The following is a 24,696-nucleotide window of genomic DNA, read 5'->3' as shown; positions in this document are numbered from 1 at the left end:
ACAAATGCCCAGCTGCAGGTGTCCGAGGAGTTCATAGATGATGATCCAGCAGACATCTCTTTCTTTGCCGGAGGTTCTGAGGCATTTTCTTTCCCTTATAGCAGTTTAGCCCCGCAGGCCCCTTTGTGTGGCCGCCTGGGGTCTCTCCAGTCTAGCCCAGACAGGTACTCCACTGAGGCAGTCCACATGAACGCAGAGGATGGGTTTGAATTTGAGGAAGAGAGTGGCTTTGGCGGTGATGTGCACCCCTCAGACACCTCCGAGCTGTTTGAGGTGAAAGCACAAGCCAGCCTGATGCAGAGCCTGCTGAGCCCCTCAGAGACCAGCTCGCTTAGGAACAACCAGTCCGAGAACAGCTCCCTTAGCAACATGCCGCTGCACAGCGGCTTGTCTGTGTACACGCCCAGCTCAGCCAATCAGTCCGAGGCCAGCTCCATGGCCAACTTCCCAGCCTGCTCGGTCCGCTCTGAGTCAAGCTCGGCCTTCCAATTCTCTGACATCATCGACCAGTTAGAGCAGCTCAGCTACCCGCCCACAACAGCCGAGGACTCGAGCAGCACAGACACAGACTCCTGGGGCTCCGGGGCCCCGGCCCCCCTAGATGTGAGCCTTTTCTTCAGCAACCCTTTTGCACAGACAAGTGGAGAGAGAGTCATTTTCGATTTGCAGAATAATGTAAAGAATTTGACTCCAGGAGAATGGATAGATAAAAATCCATCTTGAGCACTCCTGGCTCTCTTACAGGATGACCCGCCTGCTCTGCAGTGAGAGCTCAGATTGTTGGCTTTAGACGTAGAAAGTGATTTTGTGTTCGTGGCTAGATATTCTATTTTTTCCTGATTCTCTGATTGATTATTCTGTTTTGAACGTCAAAGAATTAAAACTTTCACTTGGAATGATGTTAAAAGCTCTACATCAAGTTTAAAATGGATGAGTAGTTTCAGCTAGTCCTCCTTGGAGGGCTGATAATTAGTCTTTGCAATTTTATTTTTTGGGCATTTGCTTTGATTTAACTAAAAACTGGTGCTATGCATTTTGAATGTTACACGGTTCTGATTCATGTTGATCTTTAGTAGAACATACATATTATGCCTGCTGCTGCTGTCTAAGATGAGGCATGCTGCCAGTGGTTCATGAGGATGGAGGTTTTGTTGGATGTGTCCAGCCACTGCACAAAATCTCGAGTAAGCCCCACAGAACCCAAATCTTGTGAAAGGCGGTGGAGGCCACAGCCTCCTGCATGCTGTGGTCTTCAGCCACTCATGGCAGGGTCCCTGGGACTGCCCAGGGTGTGTCTCAGTGCCAGAGGCATCATCCCGTTAATGACTTGAGACCCAGAAAGAGTGCCATGTTTAGAGAGTGGGCCTTGAGAGGCATTGGTTTAAAAGGCAACATAAATTTGAACCATTTTCTTCTATCTGTCTTAATTGGGGGTGTAATAGATATTTGGTTGCAGAAAAAGCAGAACCAGGCACACTGATGGGCTTGAGAGTCATGGGCTTGTAAGCTCAGACCAGAGACCGTTTGCTTTGAACTGACGGAGTGGGTTATTCACTAAAAAGAATAAGCACCCAGGAACTCCCCAAACAGCGAGGGGCTGCATGCACACCCTTTCTTTCGGGATGTTGTTTCTTTTATGTCAGGTGGTTTGTAATATGCAGTCGCTAGCCGTTTCTAATAGACCCCATCACGGACATCGTCTGTCCCAGCGCAGTGAGAAAAGTTGCGTACCCAGGAGGGCTGAGGTGGCCGTGCCCACTGTGCAGGTATGCCCTCGGGTGCCGTGGTCTACACCACTACAAGAGACGGGGGTGGTGCTCAGCACAGACCGGAGGTGTCCGTCTGTGGACATCAGAAGAGAAGCCATTGCTGTGCAGCCTACGCCCCCACGAATGCTGGACCCACACAAGCCTGGACAGACACTGTTGAATTTGTCAAACAAGTCCACAGATTGGGTTTTATTTGGGGGATTTTGTTTATCATTTCTGGTCTTACCTAGTAGAGCAATACCGTATGTAAAGGTTAATTTTCTTCCTAAATGTCCTGTGGTAACTTTGTCCTGGGTGAGGCCCTCGTTCTCTGCCTGGGTGGGTTTGCCTTTTGTGCACACTAGGTCCTCAGGTGTCTCTCAGCTGCCATAGGCCTCAGGCGAGGGTCAGTCTCTCTTTCTCATTAGCATGGGTTGAATACCAGCAGGGAGTTTTGGCTGAATGTACTGAGTAACTTTCCACCTCTGTAGCTGCCCTAACGCTGCACCGCAGCCTCCTAGGTGCAGTGTCTGCGGTGCGCAGCGTGCCTGCAGCGCGCGCAGTTCCTGCTGTTCCATCCCTTCCTCTTTATTCTTGACTTCTCTGCGCTTCAGAGGCGTTTGGATACAGTTTCGTGTTGGCTGACTAACCTCTGTGAAAAGATATGTGCCTATGATAGAAGAGCTGATGGTAAATGTGATATAGTCAAGAGTTACTAATTAGTAGAGCATGTTCTAGACATTTTGTTTTCCCCTTTGTGTCACTCAAAAACAAACCTTGGGTTTGTGTGGTGAGGAGAAGTTAATATACGTTACATTTGAAAAGCTTTTCCTAAACCTTGGTAGTCATATGAGGGCTGCCTCTCTCCCCCGTCAGTTGTTGCCTAATGAATGTGCCTTGTGATGCTCTGAATTAACAACGGTGTCCGTCCTTTGTTTTAGGGGAACCCACTTAGTGTCTTAGTGTCTGGGCAGCAGGTCAGATGTGGGTGGGTTTGAGCCAGCTCTGCCCTATCCCTGGACCAGCTAGGGCTGCGGGATGGCGGGCAATGTCCCCTACCCTAACTGAGCCTTGCTGACGCTTGAGCACCTGGCACTCGTCACCCGTTTCTTGTGCTGTTTTACTGCTGTAGTATTTTAAAGTGGGTCCCTGGCGTGCTGACAACTTTCCTCAGAATCTCTGTAGGAAAATCTCTGTGTCTCTGAAGCATAAGGACACCATCTGACATAGCCCCACACAGACAGTGTCACACAAAACTAATAATCCCTTGGTATCCTCTAACACCAAGGACATACTTACATCTGGCCAGTTGTCTAAAGTGTCTGTTAACATTTGATTTGTTCAAGTCGGGATCCAAACACGATCTGCTCTCTGCATGTGACTGTGATAGCTCTTAAGTCTCCTTTCCTTTAGAAGACCCCCCCTTTCATGCAGTGACTTGTGGAAGAAGCCGGGCCGCTGGTCCTGCTCGTGTCCCACAGTCTGGCTGCCTGTGTTCTCATCTGCCTGCCCCTCAGGCCTCTGTAACTCCGAGGCTGGACCTGGAGCCGCGCTGACTGCTGACCACATGCCCCTCACTTACACCAGCCACATTCCCACAGCCCCACGTGGCTGGCACCTCTGCATGGGACAGTGCCGCTCCAGAGCGTCCCAGATGCTTGGTGGGCACTGCTGGGGAAGGCGTTATTTCAGATTCAGGTTTAGCTTTTTGGCAAGATGTGGAAAAATTTTGAACAGCTTTCCTTTTCCAGAATGTTCATAATATTTTTAGTTTTACATCTTTTCCTTTATAATGAAATCGTTTATTTAAGAATCAGTTTTGGCTTTTCTTTGGTTGCTTCTCACAGCTCTGCCTCCCCTCTCACTTTTGAGCGGGCTGTAACCCCCACCCAGAAGGAATTCTTTAGAAACCAAGGGGAAGTGAGCCTGAAGGATGACGTTTCCTACTACAGATCATGTCTTTCCACTTGTAGCAGGTAGCTTAAGCAGGTGTTCTCTTCTATCTTAGGAAGAGATGGTTTATAGTAAAGATGAAAATATCCAGGACAGTTCTGGGCGAGGCCACCACGCCCTGAGTCAGCCCTAGGCTTTCTTTTGTTTGCTGTGACTGTTGCTTGAGATCGCCTTTTCTTCGAAAGCCCTTGTGTTATGCAGGGACACCACCTTGGAGGATGGTCCCATATACCTGGATTACAGGATGAATGTTCGAATTTGAATGACGTGTAGACTCGTAACCAGCACTTCTTCTACCAGGAGCCAGTTTGCTGAGAGTGTATAGTAGAAAAGTGCCTGCAAAGTGTTGACAGTTTTCTCTTAACCTGTTGCTCTCCTTAGCCTTACGTCCGACAGGAGGGGCTCACGCGGCAGTCCCCAGCACAGCCAGGTGTGCTGGGCAGCTAGCTGACAGCAGTACCCACAGGGCAAGGCCCCCAGCAGGCAGGGCACATTGTCCACTTTAAGTCCACCTTTAATAATACACTCTGCCTTAGGTAGAATATTTATTTTTATTAGTTATCAAGTCTATTTTTGTATTTAAGTTTCCCAAGTCCAGGTATTTTGCGTAAGCCAATATATGAATATTTAAAGTCTAACAACAGAACGGTTTCATGTTAGTAAGATTGACTGCACTAAAATAGATAGTGGTGTATACCATGTAGTTGTTTAAATCATTAGATATTGATGTGTGCCTTTTTTATATTACAAAGGAATTCTCTAAGTATGGAATTAGATTAGGTTTCCCTTTTTCGGTTAACACACGTTTTTAAAATAGTAGTAATGATAGAGGGGTGGGCAATAAAAATAGCACAGCAAAAAAAGTTTAATATGAAAAATCTTAAAACCTGTTGGTTGTCATCCTTATTCTTGTCATTTTGCAAAGTCCTTTTTAATTGCTTTGGTGTACAAGTATATTTTGATTTTCAATGCAAGTTCCTCCACCATCTGCTGCCCCGAAGGAGTAATAGGAAGCATCATGCGTCCTGTGGTTATGATCACATGGTGCACACGCATAGCACATGAACCATGTCCCTATGTGTTATGTGACATTGGATGCCAATTCCTGTGTCTTCGAGGTATGCTTATTCCCTCCCCGTTTTTGGAACATCAAAAAGAAATCCTTTGCTAGAACAATTACTTCACAGACAAAAATGTTAGTTCTCTCAGGCACTTAAAGTTGAGAAGTTTAGTATCTGTCCTCAAGGCCATGGGATCACTCTGCCGGGTTTTGCTTTGGCCCTTCTCCTGAAGTTGCAGAGCTTGTCACAGCTGGCTGGGGTGCAGGTGGCCACTGTTGGCCCCTCTGCACGCAGTAGCCTGTGCCTGAAGTGTCCCTGGGCGCTGTCTCTGCGTGAAGGTGTCTGCAGTCCCCTAGGAGATGAAGAGAAGAGGAACTGGCATTTCCTTATGCGTTTGAATTTGTTCATTCTTTACAGAGACGTTTGTGTTGCCTGGTTTGTGGTACTTATAAAATCTGTTTTCCATTGAAATTGCCATTTATAAACTCGCAGATATGTACTAATTCAGAATTTTTTAATTGTTTACTCAATAAAATAAGGAAATATTCACTACAGAATTTTAAATGAGCTTTTTAGCTTTCTTGCCCTATACTTATAGTTTCGATTTACATAAATTAAAGATTATTTTGCGTATTAAATGAATCCCTGAAACAGCTATGTATTTTTTTTGCATCTTCACTGACGTTTTCTTCACTTCATAGGCTTCTGAGCAACAATAGGCACCAGGACGCTCGTCCAGATTATCTTACTTCAAATATGGATGGCGTTGCCCTGTTGGGGCCACGGGGGAAGGCGCCTCTCTTTTCTCGGGATTAACTCTCTTTCAGTGCTTTCTCCTCTGGCCTGGTGTGGCCCGCGTGGCAGCATGCAGAGGTGGATGTAGGTGAGCCTGTGGTCCGCTGCTCTGGGCCCCACACTGAGCCTCTGAGGCGCTGGCCAGGGGCAGCTCAGTTTGCAGCGCTGGGGATGAAGCCTGGAGTCCTTGGGCTTGTACTGCGCACGGAACACATGCTTCTTGATTCTGAAAGAGAACATTATTGCCTTTATTTCTGCGGTCAGCTAGAACCCACCCTGTAAAATCCTGACCCAAAGTATAGCAGCTGCTCAGGTTCTGAACAGGTCTTCACTTCAACTCTGACCTTGAGTTTCCCACTCAGCCAACACAAGCTTTCTGCTTCTCCCACGGAACTGTCCACGCCTCTCCAGCCCCACTCAGGTCTTGGAACGTACGTGATACTGCCCCCCACCTCCTGGGCAGCGGCTGCAGCAAGCCTTGTGAGAACAGTCCCCTCACCTCTCCCTCCCGGGTGTTCGGAGCAGCGCAGGCACCTGGGGTGGTGGGTGCTGGGAGCACCCAGTGTTTCCTCCCTGGGGTTCCAAGATGCCAGCACCCAGTGTGGCCAAGGGGTGGGAGGCATCTGGCAGCGTGCTCCTCCTGGAGCTCAGTGTCTGTGCTCTGCCACACACCAGAGCAGGGGGTCATGGTGTCAGCACAAACTCCCGAGAACCCTGCCGTGGGCAGTCACTTCCCCACTTAGAGGAGAGGGTAGTGAATCACAAGAGCATCAGTTCCCTCCCATATCACACCAGCCCTGCTCCCTGACTGATGCCACCACTGCCCAGCGTCCCTGGTCAGGGATGAAGTGACATGAGCACATGCATCCCCAACGAGGAACCTCAGTGATAAATGCAGATTTCAAGAAACGGCTGAAAAGCATTTCTCTACTAGATCTGCAGGTTGACCGGTTAGGAGGGTAAAAACCATATGGCCTTTATATTTGAAGCAGGTTAATTCAGATTACATTTCTTTCCTAACTGAACATCACCTACAGACTTTTTAGTTTATTTGAATAATTTGTTTTAAGGACCCTGCCTCCATTGCTTCAATAGTTCAGAAGATCCATAAGTCACAGCTTCTCAAAGTTTTAGACAAAATGTATCACTTATTAGAACAAAGACACGGGGTGCCCTGGACCACCCATATGTGTGCACGCATGGAGGAGACCCCACACCTGCCAGGCCCAAGTGTGACTATGTTGTAGGTTAGGATGCCTGTTTTTCTTAACAAGGATAGAATCTTGTTTATTTAGAACAAAACAAAAGAAAAAACTCTGAAAAATGCTTCTTTGGAGCGCCATGCATGTTGATGCCACCCTCTGAGCTCCAGGTAACCACAGCTGCGTCCACGTCGACCTCGTGGCTCCTGCGTGCCAGGCACCCCTCAAAGCTTTGTGGGTGTCACCTCGTAAGCCTCATGGCCCTGTGAAAAGGGAGCACCATGTGTCAGATTTTTATCTGCCATTTGTAGATGGAGAAGATGAGCAGGAGGTGAACTCTGTACGAATACCCAGTAAGAGATGAACTGATAGTTGGACCTCTCGGTATTAGCCATTTTTCTACCTCTTTTATTTTTGAACCAGATTTTGTGTAAAAATGACTCATGTCATGTCATCCTAGTCAAAAAATGGAGCCAGAAGTAGTTTTCTGCTAGCTCATCAAGCTCACGTTTACCTGGATTCTTTGGACAATTAGGCTTTTTCTTTTTCTTATGGGGTCAGTGATCCATTGTTCTAGCCAAAGAAGGAGTTTCTAGATCTTACAGCTCCTGCTATCACATTAACCTTCAAACTTGACCTTGAATTTTCCAAACTGCAGCTGATTCTTCCCCTACTATTAGGCAAAAATGTTCAAGATTGTATTATAGAGTTTTAAAGCAGAGAATTTAAAGGTATGAAATAGAAGTAAGCTTAACTTTTCCTCTAAATGTGATATTTATCTTTCATCACCAAGTTAGATGAATAAAGTCAAAGTAAACACTAAAGTATAATCCTGGCTTTTTAAAATGAATTTCAAAAATGAATATTTAGAAATTTTTGGAAATAATGAATACCCTGAAGAAAATCACCTGCCAGAGTTCTCATCGTTGACAGTTTGAAGTAAGAGTTTTAAATTTTAAGTGTTTTTTGAAGACAATCAAACTTTGTAGCTTGCAGCTTTGAGGACAGAGCCTGCCTGTGAACACTTGGTGGACAGGACGTGATCCATTCCAGCAGAAACATGGAGCTCAGTGAAACGTGACTACCACTTGTGTCTATCAGTTTCTAATCACTGAATTTTCAAAATTGAAGAGTTTCCAAAGATCCCTTGTCTATACGTAGAGGAATCGGTCCTTGATACCGTGGTGAGGGGGGGAAGCACCACCTTTGTGTGTGAGTGGCTTCTGTAGGGGAGCCTCTTGCAACTCAGAGCAGCATTGATTTTTTCTGGCTGTTTTTCAGGAGAGGACCATGGACACAGGGGTCTCTTTTTACAAATATTTAAGATTAATTCTTTACGTCAGTTAAGGCTGAAGATATTCTATGGTGCCTACACTTGATATTTAGCATTTTAAAACTTCTTAAGACATCTGCCTTTTAGCCGTGCGCTCGAAGATGCGTCGTCAATGTCAGGAGGACTTTCTTAGGCAGGGGAGCACTGAGCTCAGTGCCCTTTCCCATGGTCACAGTCCAGGATCGCAGAGCTTGACCGCACTGACATCAATTCTGGAGAGCATGCCTGCAGAGCCACAGCCCCACACTTGTTTTCTTGGTGTGGATCGTCTGTGTTAGTGACTTCACACACACAAGAGGAAGACAGTGGCCCACACAGGATAGGGCATGGGGACGTGTGGGTGCACACTCAAACAGCCTCGAGTGTAGACAAGTTACACATTTACTGCCACTTGCTTGAAAAAATATTTCCCCACAGGGGCCGGCCCAGTGGCGTAGTGGTTAAGTTCACGCACTCCACTTCGATGGCCCGGGGTTCACAGGTTCAGACCCCAGGCGCGGACTTACACACCACTCATCAAGTGATGCTGTGGTGGTGTCCCACATAGAAAAAATAGAGGAAGATTGTCATAGATGTTAGCTCAGTGACAATCATCCTCACCAAAAAAAATATTTATCTCCCCACAGGTTTATTTACTTTGTCTTGTAGGATCTGTGTTTACATAATTGAAAGTAGATATGACTTGCAACATTTTTCTGTAGCTGACAGATTTAATAAAAACAAATGTTTAATAGCAGTTTGTGGTACTTTTTAATAGATTCACTAAATTGTGAGTTGACGATTTTTGTGAAATAGTGTCTATAATGATAATATTAAATGATGACTTTTCACCTCCCTAGAACCTAAGTAGTTTATTCCAAATGAGTCTGTCCTGAAGCGGGGGTCTCCTTTCCTTCACGAATTCTTACTGAGGGGCCAGTGATTGGGAGTTGCGTTTTCTAATTTGTTGGCCCTGTTACCCGCACTGGCTGTGGCCTGTTTGCGAGCCCCAACAGATCATAGAGCTCATCGTATGATGCTCCAGTGGTAACACCATCTCCTCAGTTTTCACCTTCTGCTTTTTAAAAATCAAGTCAAGTTTTGCTGCAAATTTTTGGTAAACTGTCCACTAGTAACTTGCTGTGGGACTGTCCACCTTCAAGGGAGGTGCTGTGTGTCGTGCTATGAGTAAAACAGTGAACTTACACTTATTTTCATATTCAATGAGTGTAAAACATCTTGGCTCTCACGCCTCAAACAATACAATTGTGAAGAATAAATAGATGTTATTAATAGCTTCTAGACTTTTTTTTAATTTTCATTGTGTCAAGTTACCTCGTTATGCAATTCTGGGCTTATCAGGGGCTAAAAAGATTTTGGAGTGCAAATCCTAACTAACTCATCTTTGGAAACACGCCTCTTCTCTACGTAGGAAGTAATCCATGCTCCAGGAACTAGCGCAGAGCCCTCAGTTCCAGTTTGATCCCTTCAGAAGTGACAAAGTCCATGCACCTTGGTGTGGGGCAAGAGGGGATGTAGGAGCTTTCTGTTATTTTAAGGTTGCTTAGCATATTTTAAATGTGTCATAAAAGCAAATTCTAATAAACTTAATTTCGTGTTCTTACGTTGTTCAGGTTTTCTAATGTCAATGAATGTTTGCTTGCGTTTTAAATCTGTCTAGTTGTGAGAAATTCCAGAGGAAAGCTCTGCCATCATAGCATTGATAGTTCATCTCCAGAAGCCCCTAGGTGGGATGCCTAACAGCAGACTGTTGTGTTTCCAGAGCTCTGAATTTGTCAATGTGAAAATAAGGACTTCCCCCCTCTAGCCCTCAGGCCATTTTGGAGGGCTACCTAGTTCAGTTGCTGTGATGCCAGCCCAGTGAGCAGGAGATGGGCGTGTCGCACGTTCTCCAAGAAGCTCCCCTACACTAACCTGCCTACACACTTACATGTTTTGGTTAAAAAACCAAGTTTTGGTTTTATAAACTGGTCGCTGCCATTGACTGCATTTGAAGTCTCTGACCATGATGTAAGAGGGTCTTGCTTTGAAGCCAGTTATGCTGGGAGTGAGGAGACAGCACAGGTTCAAGTCGAGTTAACTGCTATTCCAGCACTTGGTAAGCCAACTAATAATCATGTTTGGAAATAATGGTAGTTTGGGTGTTAAAACACTATACGTTTAGAAACCAAAGGTAAATTTCTATCTTAAATGGCTTTTAAAGAACAGTTAAATTTCTCCTGTAAAACTCTGCTTTAAAGGTATCTTTAAATTTTGGTATTTAATAATTACTGATTTCCCATTAAACATTACAAATAAACCTTTGAGAATTAAAAAAAATAGATAAGAATTTCCTTATTACAAAATGTATGATAGAATATACCTCATCACTAGCCTCCTTAGAACTAGGCCAAAATTTTGGCTTCTATCCAGTGAAAAGCAAACATTGTTTTAAGAAAGAAAACAAGTATTAATTACTTTTGTGATATAATTCTAGAAAACCAAAATAAAAATCCTTGGTAATGAAAAATTCAAGGAAGTAGAAAACAGTATGATAAATTGAGTAATTTTATATGATCCACTTTTTTTAATGAATGATTAATGATTTTGGCCTTAAAATAGACTTTTTTTTCAGATGTAAGCATCAGTTTGACATCTTGTGTCTCTAACGTCCACAGATAGGCCTTTTATTTTGCGCACACAGAAAGGGCCCCTTCCTTGGTTATGCCTTCTGCTTCACAGGCTTTTGTTGCGTATTTTTCTCATAGTTGCATCTAGAGAAACCCCTAGGAACGCAGAGCTCCTGGGGGTCCAAACCATCTGTGGTTACTCTCTGTGAAATTGGATTGATCAGCCATCAACCTGGTTTTATTTTCGCTTTATGTCACATTGAGAATTGCATGTGCTAGAGGCTTTACACATTTTCCAGAACGTGCCAAGTGGCAGTGTAAGGCTGATGTTATCTAACACATGGTAAGGAATGTGATGGCGTCTGGCCAGCATCGTAGCCCTTTCTCATTTCTCGCTCCATCCCCCACCCCCTTCAATTCCAGGCCTGTCCAAGGAGAGTCCTCAGCCTTCTTCCTCCACCCGGAAGAGCCCAATGAGCTTGAGCCCTGCGTTTCAGGTGACTCTGGGCCCAGCTGAGCAGGGCTCATCTCCCCTCCTGAGCCCTGCCCTTAGCGAGGTTGGCGGAGCCAAGACGGACTACGAGGAAGAGCCAAAACACAAGGTGGGCACCACCACCAGCAGAGGGCTTGCTGCTGGTGGGCCTGTGTTTGCAAACTTCTTTCTGGGCTGCGAAGCCTGAGGGCAGGTCAGGGGCTCTGTGCCCACACTCCCCCTCAGGGATGGTGGGCTGGCTTCCCCAGTGAAATCCCTTCCTGAGATCCTCCCATCACCTGGGACTCCTCAGGTACCTTGCTCAAAGACAGGTTTCCTTATTCGTTTAACAACAGTTCCTGGCACCCGTGGGTTCCAGGTGTTGGGCTGGATCCTGGGGATGTGGTGTGAACAGGTGGGCCCTGGGGGATCCCTCAGCCTCCCTGCTGCCTGCTTTGTTGGGCATTCATTTTAACAACTGAGTAACTGGGGGGAGAACGTCTGGGTGCTAATGGAGGATTTACTGGGGCCCCCATCTTGTCTGGGGGTCAGGGGAGGCATTCAGGGTGATGGATGAGTGGGTCCTGGAGGAATGTCCCTGAGTAGGGTGGGGTCCAGACTGCAGAGTGTTGTAGCAAGGGGAGGCAGGGTGTGTGGGGTGTGTGGATTTAAGGTGGAGACTTGAGGCAATTCCCCTGCAAGTTTCTGTTTATTGTCAGGGACGGGAGTGAGGGCATGCGCTGAGAGATGTGCGGGCAGAGAGTGACTGACCTAGCAGAGAAATGCGCTTGCTCGCCAATGAGGGGATGACCAGAGGCAGTGGCGCCCGTGGCCCTCATCTGCAGCCTGGGCAACGTTGTGGCCAAGGCAGCTTTGTGGGTGGGCACATGAGGAAGGACAAAGGCTCCAGGGCATTAGAGGTTTTGTAAGAGGGTGGTAAAATAGTGGGCTGTGATGGCCCTGCGGGGCCACGGAGAAGGAAGAAGCCAGGAGCCATCTCTGCTCCTGCATGGAGTGGGGGTCCCCCAGGAGCAAGCTGGAAGGAAAGCCGGCTGGACCGGACCTTGGCCTCCACACGTGTCAGGCCAGTCGGCAGAGGTCACTCTGGTCCCTTGGACACTTTGTGTTTGGCTTGGGGACATCTTTTATTTATTTATTTTGGAAACCTAATGACCATCTATGTAGCTCACTGTTGCTTTGGTGTGAAAACAAAAATGGCTTGGAGGAAAGCTGTTTAAAAAACTGAATTTTGGGGTGGGCCTGGTGGCACAAGTGGTTAAGTGCGCGCGCTCTGCTGTGGCGGCCCGGGGTTCGCCGGTTCGGATCCCGGGCACGCACAGACGCACCGCTTGTCGGGCCATGCTGTGGCGGCGTCCCATATAAAGTGGAGGAAGATGGGCATGGATGTTAGCCCAGGTCAGTCTTCCTCAGGAAAAAAAAAAAACAACTAAATTTTGGGGCCGGCCCTGTAGCGTAGCGGTTAAGTGCGCACATTCCGCTGCTGGCAGCCCAGGTTTGCATCCTAGGCGCGACCGATACGCCACTCACTGGTCAGGCCATGCTGTGGCGGCGTCCCATATAAAGTGAAGGAAGATGGGCACAGATGTTAGCCCAGGGCCAGTCTTCCTCAGCAAAAAAAGAGGAAGATTGCCATGGATGTTAGCTCAGGGCTGATCTTCCTCACAAAAAAAAAAAAACTAAATTTTGGGGCCGGCCCCATGGCACAGTGGTTAAGTTTGCTGTGTTCTGCTTCAGCAGCCCAGGTTCGCGGGTTCAGATCCCGGGTGTGGACCTACACCACTCATCAGCCCTGCTGATGTTAGCTGATGGCAATTCTGCCTCAACAATAAAGACAAAAAAAACTAAATTTTAATTTGTTGCTTTCTGCGTTACAAAAAATAGTTGATCTTCAGGTGGTTCTGTAGGGTGATGACCTCTAACACCTGAGGGTAAGTGGGCTAATAGTGGGCGACTGTGGCATTTGTTATCCGGACCAGGCCTCTGAGAGAAGGACCCTGCTGGTCACATGCGGGGACCTCGCAGAGCCGTGGCTGGACCACCACTCCCAGGCAGCCCTTGGGCCCCCAGCCGCTGTGCACAGGGACCCCTGGTTCTACCACCTCTCCTCTCCTCACAGACAGCGCCGCCTCGTGAGTTTCGGCCACGCAGTGCTGCATGTCCCAGGCTACGTAGCACAGCTGGCATTGGCATCGAGCACGAGTGGGCTCCCGGGGAAACAGGGACGGCCCTTTCTTCACTGCTGCCCCGTAGGCCATCCCAGAGGCCAGCACTGAGCAAATGCAGCCCTCTGGGCAAGCGACCCAGCTGTGCTCTGTGCTGGCTTTGTGAAACAGCGTCCCCAACAAGGCCCCCCACTCCCCCAATTCACCCAGGGAGGCGCCCAGTTCACCAGCGACTCTCCTGGCACGTCCTGTGTGTTTCTAAGCTCCACAGGCAAACTCGGGAGTTGAGAACCGCGGTGTTCTGATGACTAAGCCTTGTCCGGCTTCTGTGTTTGCATCTGGCTTCTCAGCTGTGTGAAGGAGCAGGGGCTGCCTGACTCTTCTTCGGGCGCTGACCTCATCCCTCGGTGGCACGTGTGCCAGTTTATTTCCTGGAATCTGCTCCTCACCAATGTCTCCTATTTAATGCACTATTTCTCCCTTTTTAATGGAAATTGGTGAGGACTGAGAATATTTGAAAGGTATAAAAGCTGAAGGTGGCAGATACTTCCTTCCCCGTGCTCATGTGGAGCTGAGAGAAGTGATGACGGCTCGCCGTGCTGGGGGCTCTTGGGCTGCTTTCTGCAGGGACAGGTGGCAGGGCTCGGCAGGAAGCACCTTCTCCCTGGCCGTCCCCTCTCACCACCCTGACCTGGGGCTCAACCTGGATCTCTGTTGGGGGGTGTGGCTGGGCAAGGCAGCAGCTGTTTTGATTTCTCTCCACTGAGAGTTTCCTAAGAGGTTTTCTTCGCACTGAAAACCAGGGGGCCAGCCCCGGCTCACAGGCAGGCTGTCCACGAGCTGCTGCTGATCACTTGGCTCCTTGCATCTCCTTGTTACTAACTGGTGGTACCTGTGATGTTACTGCAGTCTCATCAGGGATGCTGCTGTGATTTTCCGGACCATTTGTCTCTGGGTGTCTTCAACCCCCCACGAGGAGAGGAGCTGGTCTAGAACCTTGGGGTGACCCTCTTTCTATAGGATAGCATGCAAAGTTATGGTCTTGCTGTGGGACCCCATGCCAAGGTGAATGTGGTTGGGAAGCCAGCTTGCCTGCACTGGACTCTCCCCAAGAGCCAAAGGCCAGGGAGCTCACTGGGCTCTTCAAGCTCAGGTGGAAATGTTACTTTTTAAAGAGATTTTACTGAGGTTGGACTTGAAAAAGTCATTTTTTCATAGCATGAAGCCCAAAAAGAAAACATTGAAGAGCGTGAAGATTGGAAAGGTGATCCCACTGCTCTCTGGGGAGAAGGGCTCGAGCTCCAGGGACCCAGTATGGGAACTCCGAGGAGAGGCTGCCAGGGCCAGAACATCACAAGACTGCAGAGCAGGCTCCCTGGGCTGCTCGAACTGCGTAGCTGTCAATTATTTGGGAAGAGCTGACATGAGAAGCAGCCAGTGGAGATTCTGCATGCAGGATTTTGGAGGAAGGACAGCAGGACATGGGTTCTGAAGGGCAGCAGGTCAAGTAGAGTATTCCTGGTGGGCCGGAGGGGCCTCACCCGTACAGCTGGCTGGCCTATTGGTGGGCTCTGGGGCACACGGGTGGAACGCGCCTTGTTAAACCTCTGCTAAACTTCACCTTGGGGCAGGGCAGAGGAAGAAGTTATGGGCCCCCCAGTGTCAGCCTCCAGCCCAGCCTTCCATCTTGGCTGCCCAGCTTGCTTCTCAATAGCATCTATAGCACATCGCAGACCCCTATGGTGCAAACCTTACCTCTGACCTTTCTCCCCAAACCTGCCACCTGCAGCCTTCTCCACCTCCGGGGACAGCATCTCTTTCCCTTGGCTTGAGCCCAAAACCACAGTCATCCTTGCCTCCTCCATCCCTGGCACCTCCACCCACACTGGAACTTGACCTTCAGACTGTGTCTGGGGGCCCACCCCTCATCTGGCTGCTCCCCTCCCCTGCTGCAGAGCCTGGGTGGTGCAGAGGCCTCCTGACCAGCAGGGGCCCCCCGGGCCTGCTCTCAATACAGCAGCCAGACTCATCCTGGGGGTCCGATGTGCTCAGATAGACCCCCTGCCTTCCCCACCAGTAACCAGCTCGCCTACCTCTTACCCTCCCCGTCATCTTTGGCCTCTGACCTGTCTTCCACCACCAGGAGGCAGCCTGTCTTCTCTGCTAGAGGTTGCATCTGCCCCACCCCTACCTGCTGTGCTTTGTACTCCAGGGCACTTTTCTGCTGGGAATGGTAACTTCCCCTTTAGCTTGTCCATTGCTTCTTGCCTGTCTCCTCTTGGGAGGCCCTCAGGTCGAGGGCAGGGACCTCTGTTCCTGGGCACATCCCAGGTGCCTATTTGGGGCTGGCACGTGCTCCACAGATATTTGCATGGTGGACAGGGGGATGGTTGGCCCTAAAGAAGTCCTCAGCCTGGTGGAGGAGTGACAGGGCAACCATGCAGGGATAGAGCAGGACCGGGTGTCTGCTAGGTAGGCAAGGGTGGAGGAGGGTCCGTCAAGCTGGACCTTGGCACAGGCCGCTATGTGAGGTGCTCAGGGTGGGGAGGGCCCCTCCAGGGAAAGACACAGCACCAGCCCAGACCGAGTGTGAGGCCTGTGCTTTGCCAGAATGCCGAGAGCTGGGCACGATGGAGCCCAGGTTCCCGGGGGCGCAGTGTGGCCATTCCTGCTCCGGATGGTCCCGTCATTGCTGACTTGCCTGCTGGCACCTGCTCTTCAGGCAGAGGCCTGACGGAGATTTAAGAGCTCCCAGGGCTGGGCCATCTCTGGCCCTGCACTCCAAGCACATCAGCCAGCCTTGTCTCTAACATAGGGCACAGTTAGAAAGTAGACTGTTTGGCAATTTAAATGACTTTTGTCAGTTAAGCTTAATCATTTATAATCATACACACTTATGTATCTGTGTGTTAACCAGCTATACCCCTGGCGGTGATATCTGAGCAGTAATTGCATCACAACACCAATAATAAGCTTCGATATATGTTTGAACAGCAATTCTTTTCTCAAAAAGGATAACATAAAATGAGAAAAACATGTCAGAGAGATACAACTGGGCTTATATTTTTACTCAGAAGTAAATCCCTTCAGGAATTACAGATGAAAACTGCATGATGCTGTTAACTTGAGCAGAAGAGTGTTATGAACGTCAGTGACATGACCGACAGACTCGTGCTCACACTGTCTGCTTCTTGCAGTGCACGGCAGCAGATGAAGCCTATTTCATAGCAAAGGAGATTCTCGCGACAGAACGAACATACCTGAAGGATTTAGAAGTTATTACCGTGGTATGAAACCTAAGTCCTTTATTACTTTGGTTTTCTTAATACTTCTTCAATCTAAACCTCCTGAGAAATAGTTCTTGAGAGCTACATCATGAGACCTACGTGTATATGTTCTGTTAAATATATTTGCCTCTAAACATGTGTAAATCAGGTCAGAACATTGGGTCCAATTTTTTGCAAAATTGGGAATATATCCATTTGAAGCTTTTCACCCAGAGTTGTTTTCTTATATTGTGAAAATTAGGTAGTCAGCCAAGAGGATGGCTATAACCCTGATTTGAGCTGTCCTTATGGGCAGTGACTCTGAGGTCAGTGCTGGGTGTCCTGTGGCCACAGACTCTCAGGGTCCCTCAGTCACCCTGAGCTCTTCCTGCAGTGGTTTCGCAGTGCAGTGGTCAAGGAGGATGCCATGCCTGCAGACCTGATGACCCTGCTCTTCTCCAACATTGACCCCATCTACGAGTTCCACAGAGGTTTCCTGCATGAGGTGGAGCGGAGGCTGGCACTCTGGTAATATCCTGCACACATGTGCAGCCCCCACCCTGGACCCCCCTGCACACATGGGCAGCCCCTGGGCCCTGCACCCCCTGCTCTGGACCCCCACACAGTGTCCCCCACACCCTAGACCCCTACAATGGGCAGCCCACTCTTATCACCATCACTGCTCTCAGGAATTTCCTGGCTTCAGAAACTAATTCACAGCAACCATTATTTCATTGAAGTATATATTTTTTAAACTTGTGGGAAGGAGTAGAAATGTAACAATCACTTTTATTCATCTTATTCCAGAAGAGAGTACGAAAGAAGTAGAAGGTAGATAATTTTTTTTTTTCTGGTCTGATTATCACCTTTTAGAGAATGGCCAGAATGTAATAATCGTTTCTGTCAAGTATGGGCCTTCCACCTCAAAGCATCTTATTGCCATTCTTGCTGTGACTAGAATAGCCGGTCACACAAGCATCAAATCGAAGTGCGTCTCACAAGCTTTTACAAGCTTTTGACCATATTTGTTCATCTCTACTCCAGGGAAGGATCTTCTAATGCCCACGCCACAGGCAGTCATCAACGAATTGGGGACGTCCTACTCAGGAATATGCATCAGTTAAAGGTAGCATGGGTTTGGGTGGTGACTCCAGGCCTAGCAACTGTCAGTACAATAGCAGCATACCCTTCGGGACAGCAATCAACTCAGGACAGCATTCCCCTCAGGACACTATTCCCTTCAGGACAGTGTTCCCCTCACAGCTGCATTTCCCTCAGGACAGCATTCCTGACAAGACAATATTCCCTCAGGACGGCATTCTCCAAACAGCTACATTCCCGTCAGGACAGCTTTCCCCATCAGGACAGCCATACCATCAAGACAGCATTCAGCTCAGGATAGCATTCACTTCAGGACAGCATTCCCCTCAGAGCATCATTCTCCTCTGAGCAGCATTCCTCTCATAACAGCATTGCCTTCAGAGCAGCATTCCTGTCAGCATTGTTCCCCTCAGGACAGAGTTCTCCTCAGAGCTGCATTTCCCTCAAACAGTATTGTCCTCAGAGCAGTGTTCCTATCAGACCAACTTTCCCCTCAGAGCACCATTCCCATCAGGACAATGTTCCAGTCTGGACAGCTGTTCCCTCAGGACAGAATTCCCCTCAGGACAGCATTTCCCCGAGGACAGCATTCTCCTCTGACCGCATTCCCTTCAGATCAGCGTTCCTGTCAGACCAGCTTTCCCCTCAGAGCATCAGTCCCATCAAGACAGCCCTCCAGTCTGGATAGCTTTTCCCTCAGGACATAATTCCCCTAAGGAAGGCATTCTCTTTAGGACAGCTCTGCCCTCAGAGCAATATTCACCCCAGGACAGCATCTCTCAGAACAGCATTCCCATCAGGACTGCAGTCCTATCAGGACAGTATTTCCCTCAGGTCCATGTTCCCCTGAGGACAGCGTTCTCCTCAGAGCAGCCTTCCAGTCAGGACAATGTTCCCCTCAGGACCTCGTTCCCCTCAGAACAGTGTTCACCTCAACAGTATCCCCCTCAGGACGACATTCTACTCAGAACACCTTTCCCCTCAGTGCTGCATTACTCTCAGGACAGTGTTCCACTTAGGACAATGGTCCCTCAAGACAGCATTACATCAAGACAGCATCCCCCTCAAGACGGTGTTCCCCTTAGAGAAGCAACCCCACAGGATAGCCTTTCCCTCACAGCACCATTTCCCTGAGGACAGTGTCCCCGTTAGGACAGCATTCCCTCAGAGCAGCAATTCCATAAGGATCAAGTTCTCAGGACAGCATTCTCCTCAGAATGGCATTCCGCTCAGGATATCATTCCCCTCAGGGTAGCATTCCCCTCAGAGTAGCATTCCTCTCAGACAGCTTCCCCTAAAACCAGTGCTCCCCTCAGGACAGTGGCCCTTCCAGACAGCATTCCCTCAGGACAGTGTCCCCCTCAAGGCAGTGCTCCCCTCAGAGGAGCGACCCCTTGAGACAGCCTTTCCCTCACAGCAATATGTCCCTCAGGACAGCATTCCCCTCAGAGCAACGTTTCCCTCAGAGCAGGATTTCCTTAGGACAGCATTCCCATCAAGACAGTTCCCATCAGGACAGTGTTCCCCTCAGGACAGTGTTTCCCTCAAAGGAGTAACTTCTCAGGACAGCCTTTCCCTCACAACAGCATTTCCCTCAAGACAGTGTTCCCATCAGGACAGTGATCCCCTCCAGGCAGAATTCCCCTCAGAGCAGAGTTCCCTTCAGATAATCATTCTCCTCAGGTCAGTATTTCCCTCAGGACAGCATTCCCATCAGGACAGTGTCCCCTTCAGAGCATTGTCCCCCTCAACACAGTGTTTTCTCATGGCAGAGTTCTCCTTAGGACAGCATTCCCCTCAAACAGCATTTCTGCAAGACCAGTGTTCCACTCAGGACAGTGTTACCCAGGACAGTGGTCCCTAAGGACAGGGTACTGAGGGAAATGCTGCTGTGAGAAAAAGCCTGTCCTGACGGGTCACTGCTCTGAGGGGAACACTGCCCTGAGTGGGGACAGAGTCCCCCTAAGGACAGTGTCCTCCTCAAAGCAGCTTTCCCTGCAAGACATCATTCCCGTCAGAAAGGCATTCTCTTCAGGCCAGAGTTCCCCTCATAGCAGCATTCCCCTCAGGATATTGTTCCCCTCAGGACAGCATTCCCCTTAGGGAAGTGTCCTCCACAGGACAGAGTTCCCCTCAGAACAAATTCCTGTCAGACCAGCTTTCCCCTCAGAGCATAGTTCCCATCAGGAAAGTGTGACCCTCAGAGCAGCATCAGAGTGGACGAGTATGCTAAGAGATGGTGCTCTTGACATCTGCTCTGTGATTCACAATGGGACATGAGCCTCTAGCTGACCTGTGTGCAGTTACTACTCTTGCTGGGTTCTGCAGCCTGGAAAGGGCTGCTCAGAGGCTGTCTAGGTCGATGTCAGTGTTTGTTTCCACTCACCTGCTAGGCTCATAGTTCAGGCTTTTTCCTTAGACGGGCTTGAGCTCTGTGAAGGGAATATGCCAAGGAATGTACAAATGGAGTGACTCTGGGTAGCCCAGGTCAGCCACGTGGGGAAGCGAGATGTCTCTTCGTTAGGACCAGTTGTCACAGGGTAGGAATCAACAGGGCCAGTTATGCTTTTGCTGTTCAGGGGTCTTATTCTTGCTAAAGAGACCTGGGACAGGCCTCCCCCACCCATGTGTTCCCCTCGTGGCAGCCCCGCAGCATCCTGCCTGGACACTCTGGAGCACCTCCCACTGCTTGGATCACTCCCATCTCTCAAGCCCTTCCCAAGGTGTCCACTCACTGGGCTGGCTGCTGCCTCCATCCCAGACCTGTCCCACCTTCCATTTGATCCAGCCGGACTCGAGACTCTTTTCTAGGTCCCATTTCATTCCTAGAAGCCCAGGGGACCCACAGGATCACTCAGTTCTGACTTCAGATAGCCCCATTTGAAGAGCTCCAGCTTGCTCAGAGGCCCCCCTTTCTTACTCTGACATTTTTTTGGTTTTCTGAGCCAGGAGGTTAATTAGTAAGTTCTGCCTATCCCAAAAGCACTTGCACGAATTTAAAATCAAAATATATACAAATCTGTTTGAGCTTACCATACTGTACAGGTCATCTGTAATGTTCATTAAAACAAACTGATTTAATATTAAAACCCTGTAGAAGGTAGGGTTGGTTGAGTTTAATACATCTGTGTGACACTCAGAATCCATGCATGCATGCACTTTGATTTGGGCTGTAAAACTATCAGGAGTGATTATGCCCTCTCTTCGATTACTGTATCAAACAACCGCTGTGCTCCACTCTAGAGTGTGGGTGAGACCCGGGGCAGCCTCTCCGTGGCGCTGGAGGCAGAGCTCGAGTCGGATTTGTTTAATCCCTGCCCAGCGCTCACTCGCTATATCACATGAGGCAAATTACAGCCCTCTTAGCCTCAGTTCTTCATCTGTAAAGTGGGGTCAAAGCCCTTTGTCCACTCACCGCATGAGCCATGGGGTCAGTCAGCAGTGGGCATGGTAGTGATGGCTGTGGATGAGGCCCTCCCCTCCTGCCTGGAATGAGGTTTGGTCAGGGTGGAGTCTCAGATGGGACAGAACCAACTCTGTGGAAGCTGGAAAGCCCCAGCTCACACTCACGGAGCCATTCTCTGTTCTGCCCCATTGAGATTTCCAGCTAGTGTGTGATATCCACACTGGGATTGCCGTCCAGATGGACAGGCCACTCGCCAACTGGACCCCCTCTCCCACATCTCCTAACATAAAGGCCCTACTTTTGTCCCTCAACAGGAGTTTACCAGCTTCTTCCAAAGGCATGATGAGGTCCTGACAGAACTGGAAAAGGCCACAAAACACTCGAAGAAGCTAGAGACGGTGTACAAAGAGTTTGAGCTCCAGAAAGTCTGCTACTTGCCTCTCAACACGTTCCTACTGAAGCCCATCCAGCGGCTGGTGCACTACCGCCTGCTGCTGAGCCGGCTGTGTGGGCACTATACACCTGGGCACCATGACTATGCTGACTGCTGCGGTGAGTGCGGGCACGGGGCCCTGTCCCTCCAGGGCTGCCGTGGCTGCGTGGTTAGGAGCCCTATGGCCAAGTGCTGGAAGCTGGTGTGGGTATGAGGTAGGAGCAGCTTTGGCAAACCTGAAGGCTTTCCTTTTTTGGCTTCCTTAACTGGGGAGCACAGGGTGCGCTGGCTCCACCCCAGAAGGGCCAAGTACCACAGTGGTCTCGGCTGGCCACGGCCCTCCCCTGCCCCTCCGGCCGATGGCAGAGATTAGGTCCGAGCCTGTCCTTCAGCTCCACCTCCCCAGGGGAAGGCCCTTCTCTGCTCCAAATCTGAACAGCAGAAGAAAGGACTCCAGTTGCCTGGAGGGGTCACAGGGAGTGGACACTGACCAGGGCGGCCTTCTGCTGCGAGGGGTCCCCCCACAAGTGTACTGGGGAGTGGAGTGCTGCCCCTGGCCCACCTGCCCGGGCGACTTTACTGAGGGGTGTCTCCATGCAGATGCCCTCAAGGCCATCACGGAGGTGACGTCCACACTCCAGCACAGCCTAGTCCGGCTGGAGAACCTCCAGAAGCTGACGGAGCTGCAGCGGGACTTGGTCGGCATCGAGAACCTCATCACTCCCAGCAGGGTGAGTCACTTGGTTTGAGAAAGTTTTTTGAGCTGGTTACTTCATTGTTTTTGAGATATAATTCTCATACCACAGAATTCACACTTTCAAACCACTGCAATTCAGTGGTTTTGACTATATTCACAAGGTTGTGCAACCACCACTACTATCTAATTTCAGAACACTTTCATCCCCTCCACCCCTGAAAGAAACCCCATACCTGTCAGCAGTCACTCCCTGTCCCCTCCCCAATCTCTGGCAGCTACTAATCTACTTTCTGTCCCTTTGGATTTACCTATTCTGGACATTTCATATGAATGGAATCACAGTACGTGGCCTTTTGTGTCTCCCTTATTTCACTCAGCATCATGGTTTCAAGGTTCATGTCTGTTGTGGCATGTGTCAGTACTTCCTTCCTTTTGGTGGCAGAATAGTATTCCATTCTCTGGATACACTGTATTTTGTTTATCCATTCATCTGCTGGTGGACACTTGGGTTATTTCTATTTTTTAGCAATTGTGAATAATGCTGCTATGAACATTCGTGTACGAGTCCTTGTGTGGACATATGTTTTCAGTTCTCCTGAGTATATACCTAGTAGTGGGATTGCTGCATCATGTGGTAACTCTATGTTTAACATTTTGAGGAGCTGCCAATGTTTTCCAAAGTCACTGCACCATTTTACATTCCTACCAGGAGTGTATGAGGGTTCCAATTTCTCCATATCTTGTCTGATGCTAGCCATCCTGGTGCAGGTGGTGGTATCTCATTGTGATTTGCATTCCTTGATGGCTAATGACAAGCATCTTTTCATGTGTTTATTGGCCCTTTGTGCCTTCTTTGGAGAAATGCCTATTCGGATCCTTTGCCCACCTTTTAATTGAGTTGTTTATCTTTTTACTGTTGAGTTGTGAGGTTCTTTATCTACTCTGCATACCACACCCTTACCAGAGTATGATTTGCGAATATGTTCTCCCATTTTGTGGTTTGTCTTTTCACTTCTCATGGGTATCATTTACAACACACAAGTTTTTAATTTCGGTGAAGTCCAATTTATCTATTTTTCCTTTGGTTGCTCATGCTGTAGGTGTCAAAGCTAAGAAACCATTGTCTAATCCAAAGTATGAATATTTATCCCTATATTTTCTTCTAAAAATTTTATGTTTTAGCTCTTACATTTAGATTTGATCTATTTTGAGTTCGTTTTGTGGATGGTGCCAGGTGGGGATCCAACTTCATCCTCTTCCATGTGGATGTCCAGTTGTCCCAGCATCATTTGTTGGATTGTCTTTGTACCCTTGTCAAAAACAATGGGCCATCGATGTGTGGGTTTATGTTGAACCTTTCATTCTGTGCCACGAGTCTATATGTCTACTGCTGCTTGTTTTCTATCACTAATGCCTTTTGCTTTGAACTCAGCACTTTCAACATAAGAAAATTGCTTTAAGGGTTGCAGGGGGATGTTTCCTGTCTCAACACAAGCGTACACGTATTAGCGTGTGAGTGTCTAGTCACGTTTCTGTGTTAGCCTTGTGAGAAGAAGGTACTGAGAATGTGGACCATGAGCTCAAAAAGATGAGCTAGACTAAAATGTACAGGAAAGTCTGCCCTCCTAGAGGCAGGGCTTTGATTGGGTGCCCAGACGGCTCTGTTTCACTCCCTCCTTGACCACCTAGCTCTCGTGTTGCTGCTGCCTGGGACTCTGGGAGGGGGCTCGGGCTCTTAACACACATTGTTGTTTCTCTTAGTGCCCGGCACAGTGTCTTACGATGGTGGCCCCAGGGAACTGTCACTAAAAGGACAAATAAAGGAGAGTAGCCTCAAGTGCAGGGGTCGGGGATGGGCTCTGGAGCCCAGGCTTGAATTCAGGTCTCCACAGCCAGCCATGTGGAGCAGCAGGCAGGCTGCTCCACCTCTGAGATGGGGGGTCTGGAATTGACAAGGGGACTGATGTCAGCTGCTTGGCCCAGTGCCTTGCGTGAGGTAGGTGCCGTGTAAAGGCTTGCTGCCGTAATTATGGTTATTAGTCAAAATCTCCACAGTCCTATCTTGATAACCCAGGGTTCCTGGTCTCCCGAAGTTAAATATGTGTATCAGTCAGATACAGAAGCCACACCAGTTATTTGAGCAGAGGAATTTAAGAGCACGGTAGAAGGCTGCTGGGTAGAAAGTTGATAAACTGGGTAGAAAGTTGATAACGAGGTACCAAACGGTGAGAAGAAGTGTAAAGTATCGAGGAGGCAGAACTGCAAGAAGGGTCCCATCGAGGGCGGGGAACACAGGCCTGGCCAGGGCCATGCGCTAAAGCTCCCAGCTCTGTGGAGGGGGCCGAGCTCGGCAGAAAGCTCAGCAGAAAGTGTGCCCAAGGGCCTGGGGCTGGGGGTGCTGGAGAAGGGGCCGCTGCTCGGTGGTTCCAGGGTCTCT

General features: G+C 48.9%; 1 protein-coding gene across 5 annotated transcripts in view; it reads left to right on the top strand.

Annotated features, from left to right (window-relative positions):
- The window catches only part of FARP2 (FERM, ARH/RhoGEF and pleckstrin domain protein 2), a 111,053-nt gene that overhangs the window by 75,257 nt on the left and 11,100 nt on the right, over window positions 1-24,696 (top strand). For 4 of the 5 annotated variants that reach the window (XM_087424558.1, XM_087424555.1, XM_087424556.1 and 1 more), the window contains exons 14-19: window positions 11,125-11,303; window positions 16,554-16,643; window positions 17,017-17,150; window positions 17,667-17,748; window positions 21,444-21,681; window positions 22,163-22,293. In XM_087424558.1, coding sequence (XP_087280684.1) covers window positions 11,125-11,303; window positions 16,554-16,643; window positions 17,017-17,150; window positions 17,667-17,748; window positions 21,444-21,681; window positions 22,163-22,293 — 854 coding nt within the window. The remainder of the gene's footprint in view (window positions 1-11,124; window positions 11,304-16,553; window positions 16,644-17,016; window positions 17,151-17,666; window positions 17,749-21,443; window positions 21,682-22,162; window positions 22,294-24,696) is intronic. The other variant, XM_087424559.1, reaches the window with a different exon arrangement.

The sequence above is a fragment of the Ceratotherium simum genome, chromosome 37, assembly GCF_057802395.1.
Source record: "Ceratotherium simum simum isolate JZ-2026a chromosome 37, ASM5780239v1, whole genome shotgun sequence".
NCBI classification, from domain to species: domain Eukaryota; kingdom Metazoa; phylum Chordata; class Mammalia; order Perissodactyla; family Rhinocerotidae; genus Ceratotherium; species Ceratotherium simum.
This window is presented reverse-complemented; position numbering and strand designations above follow the sequence as displayed.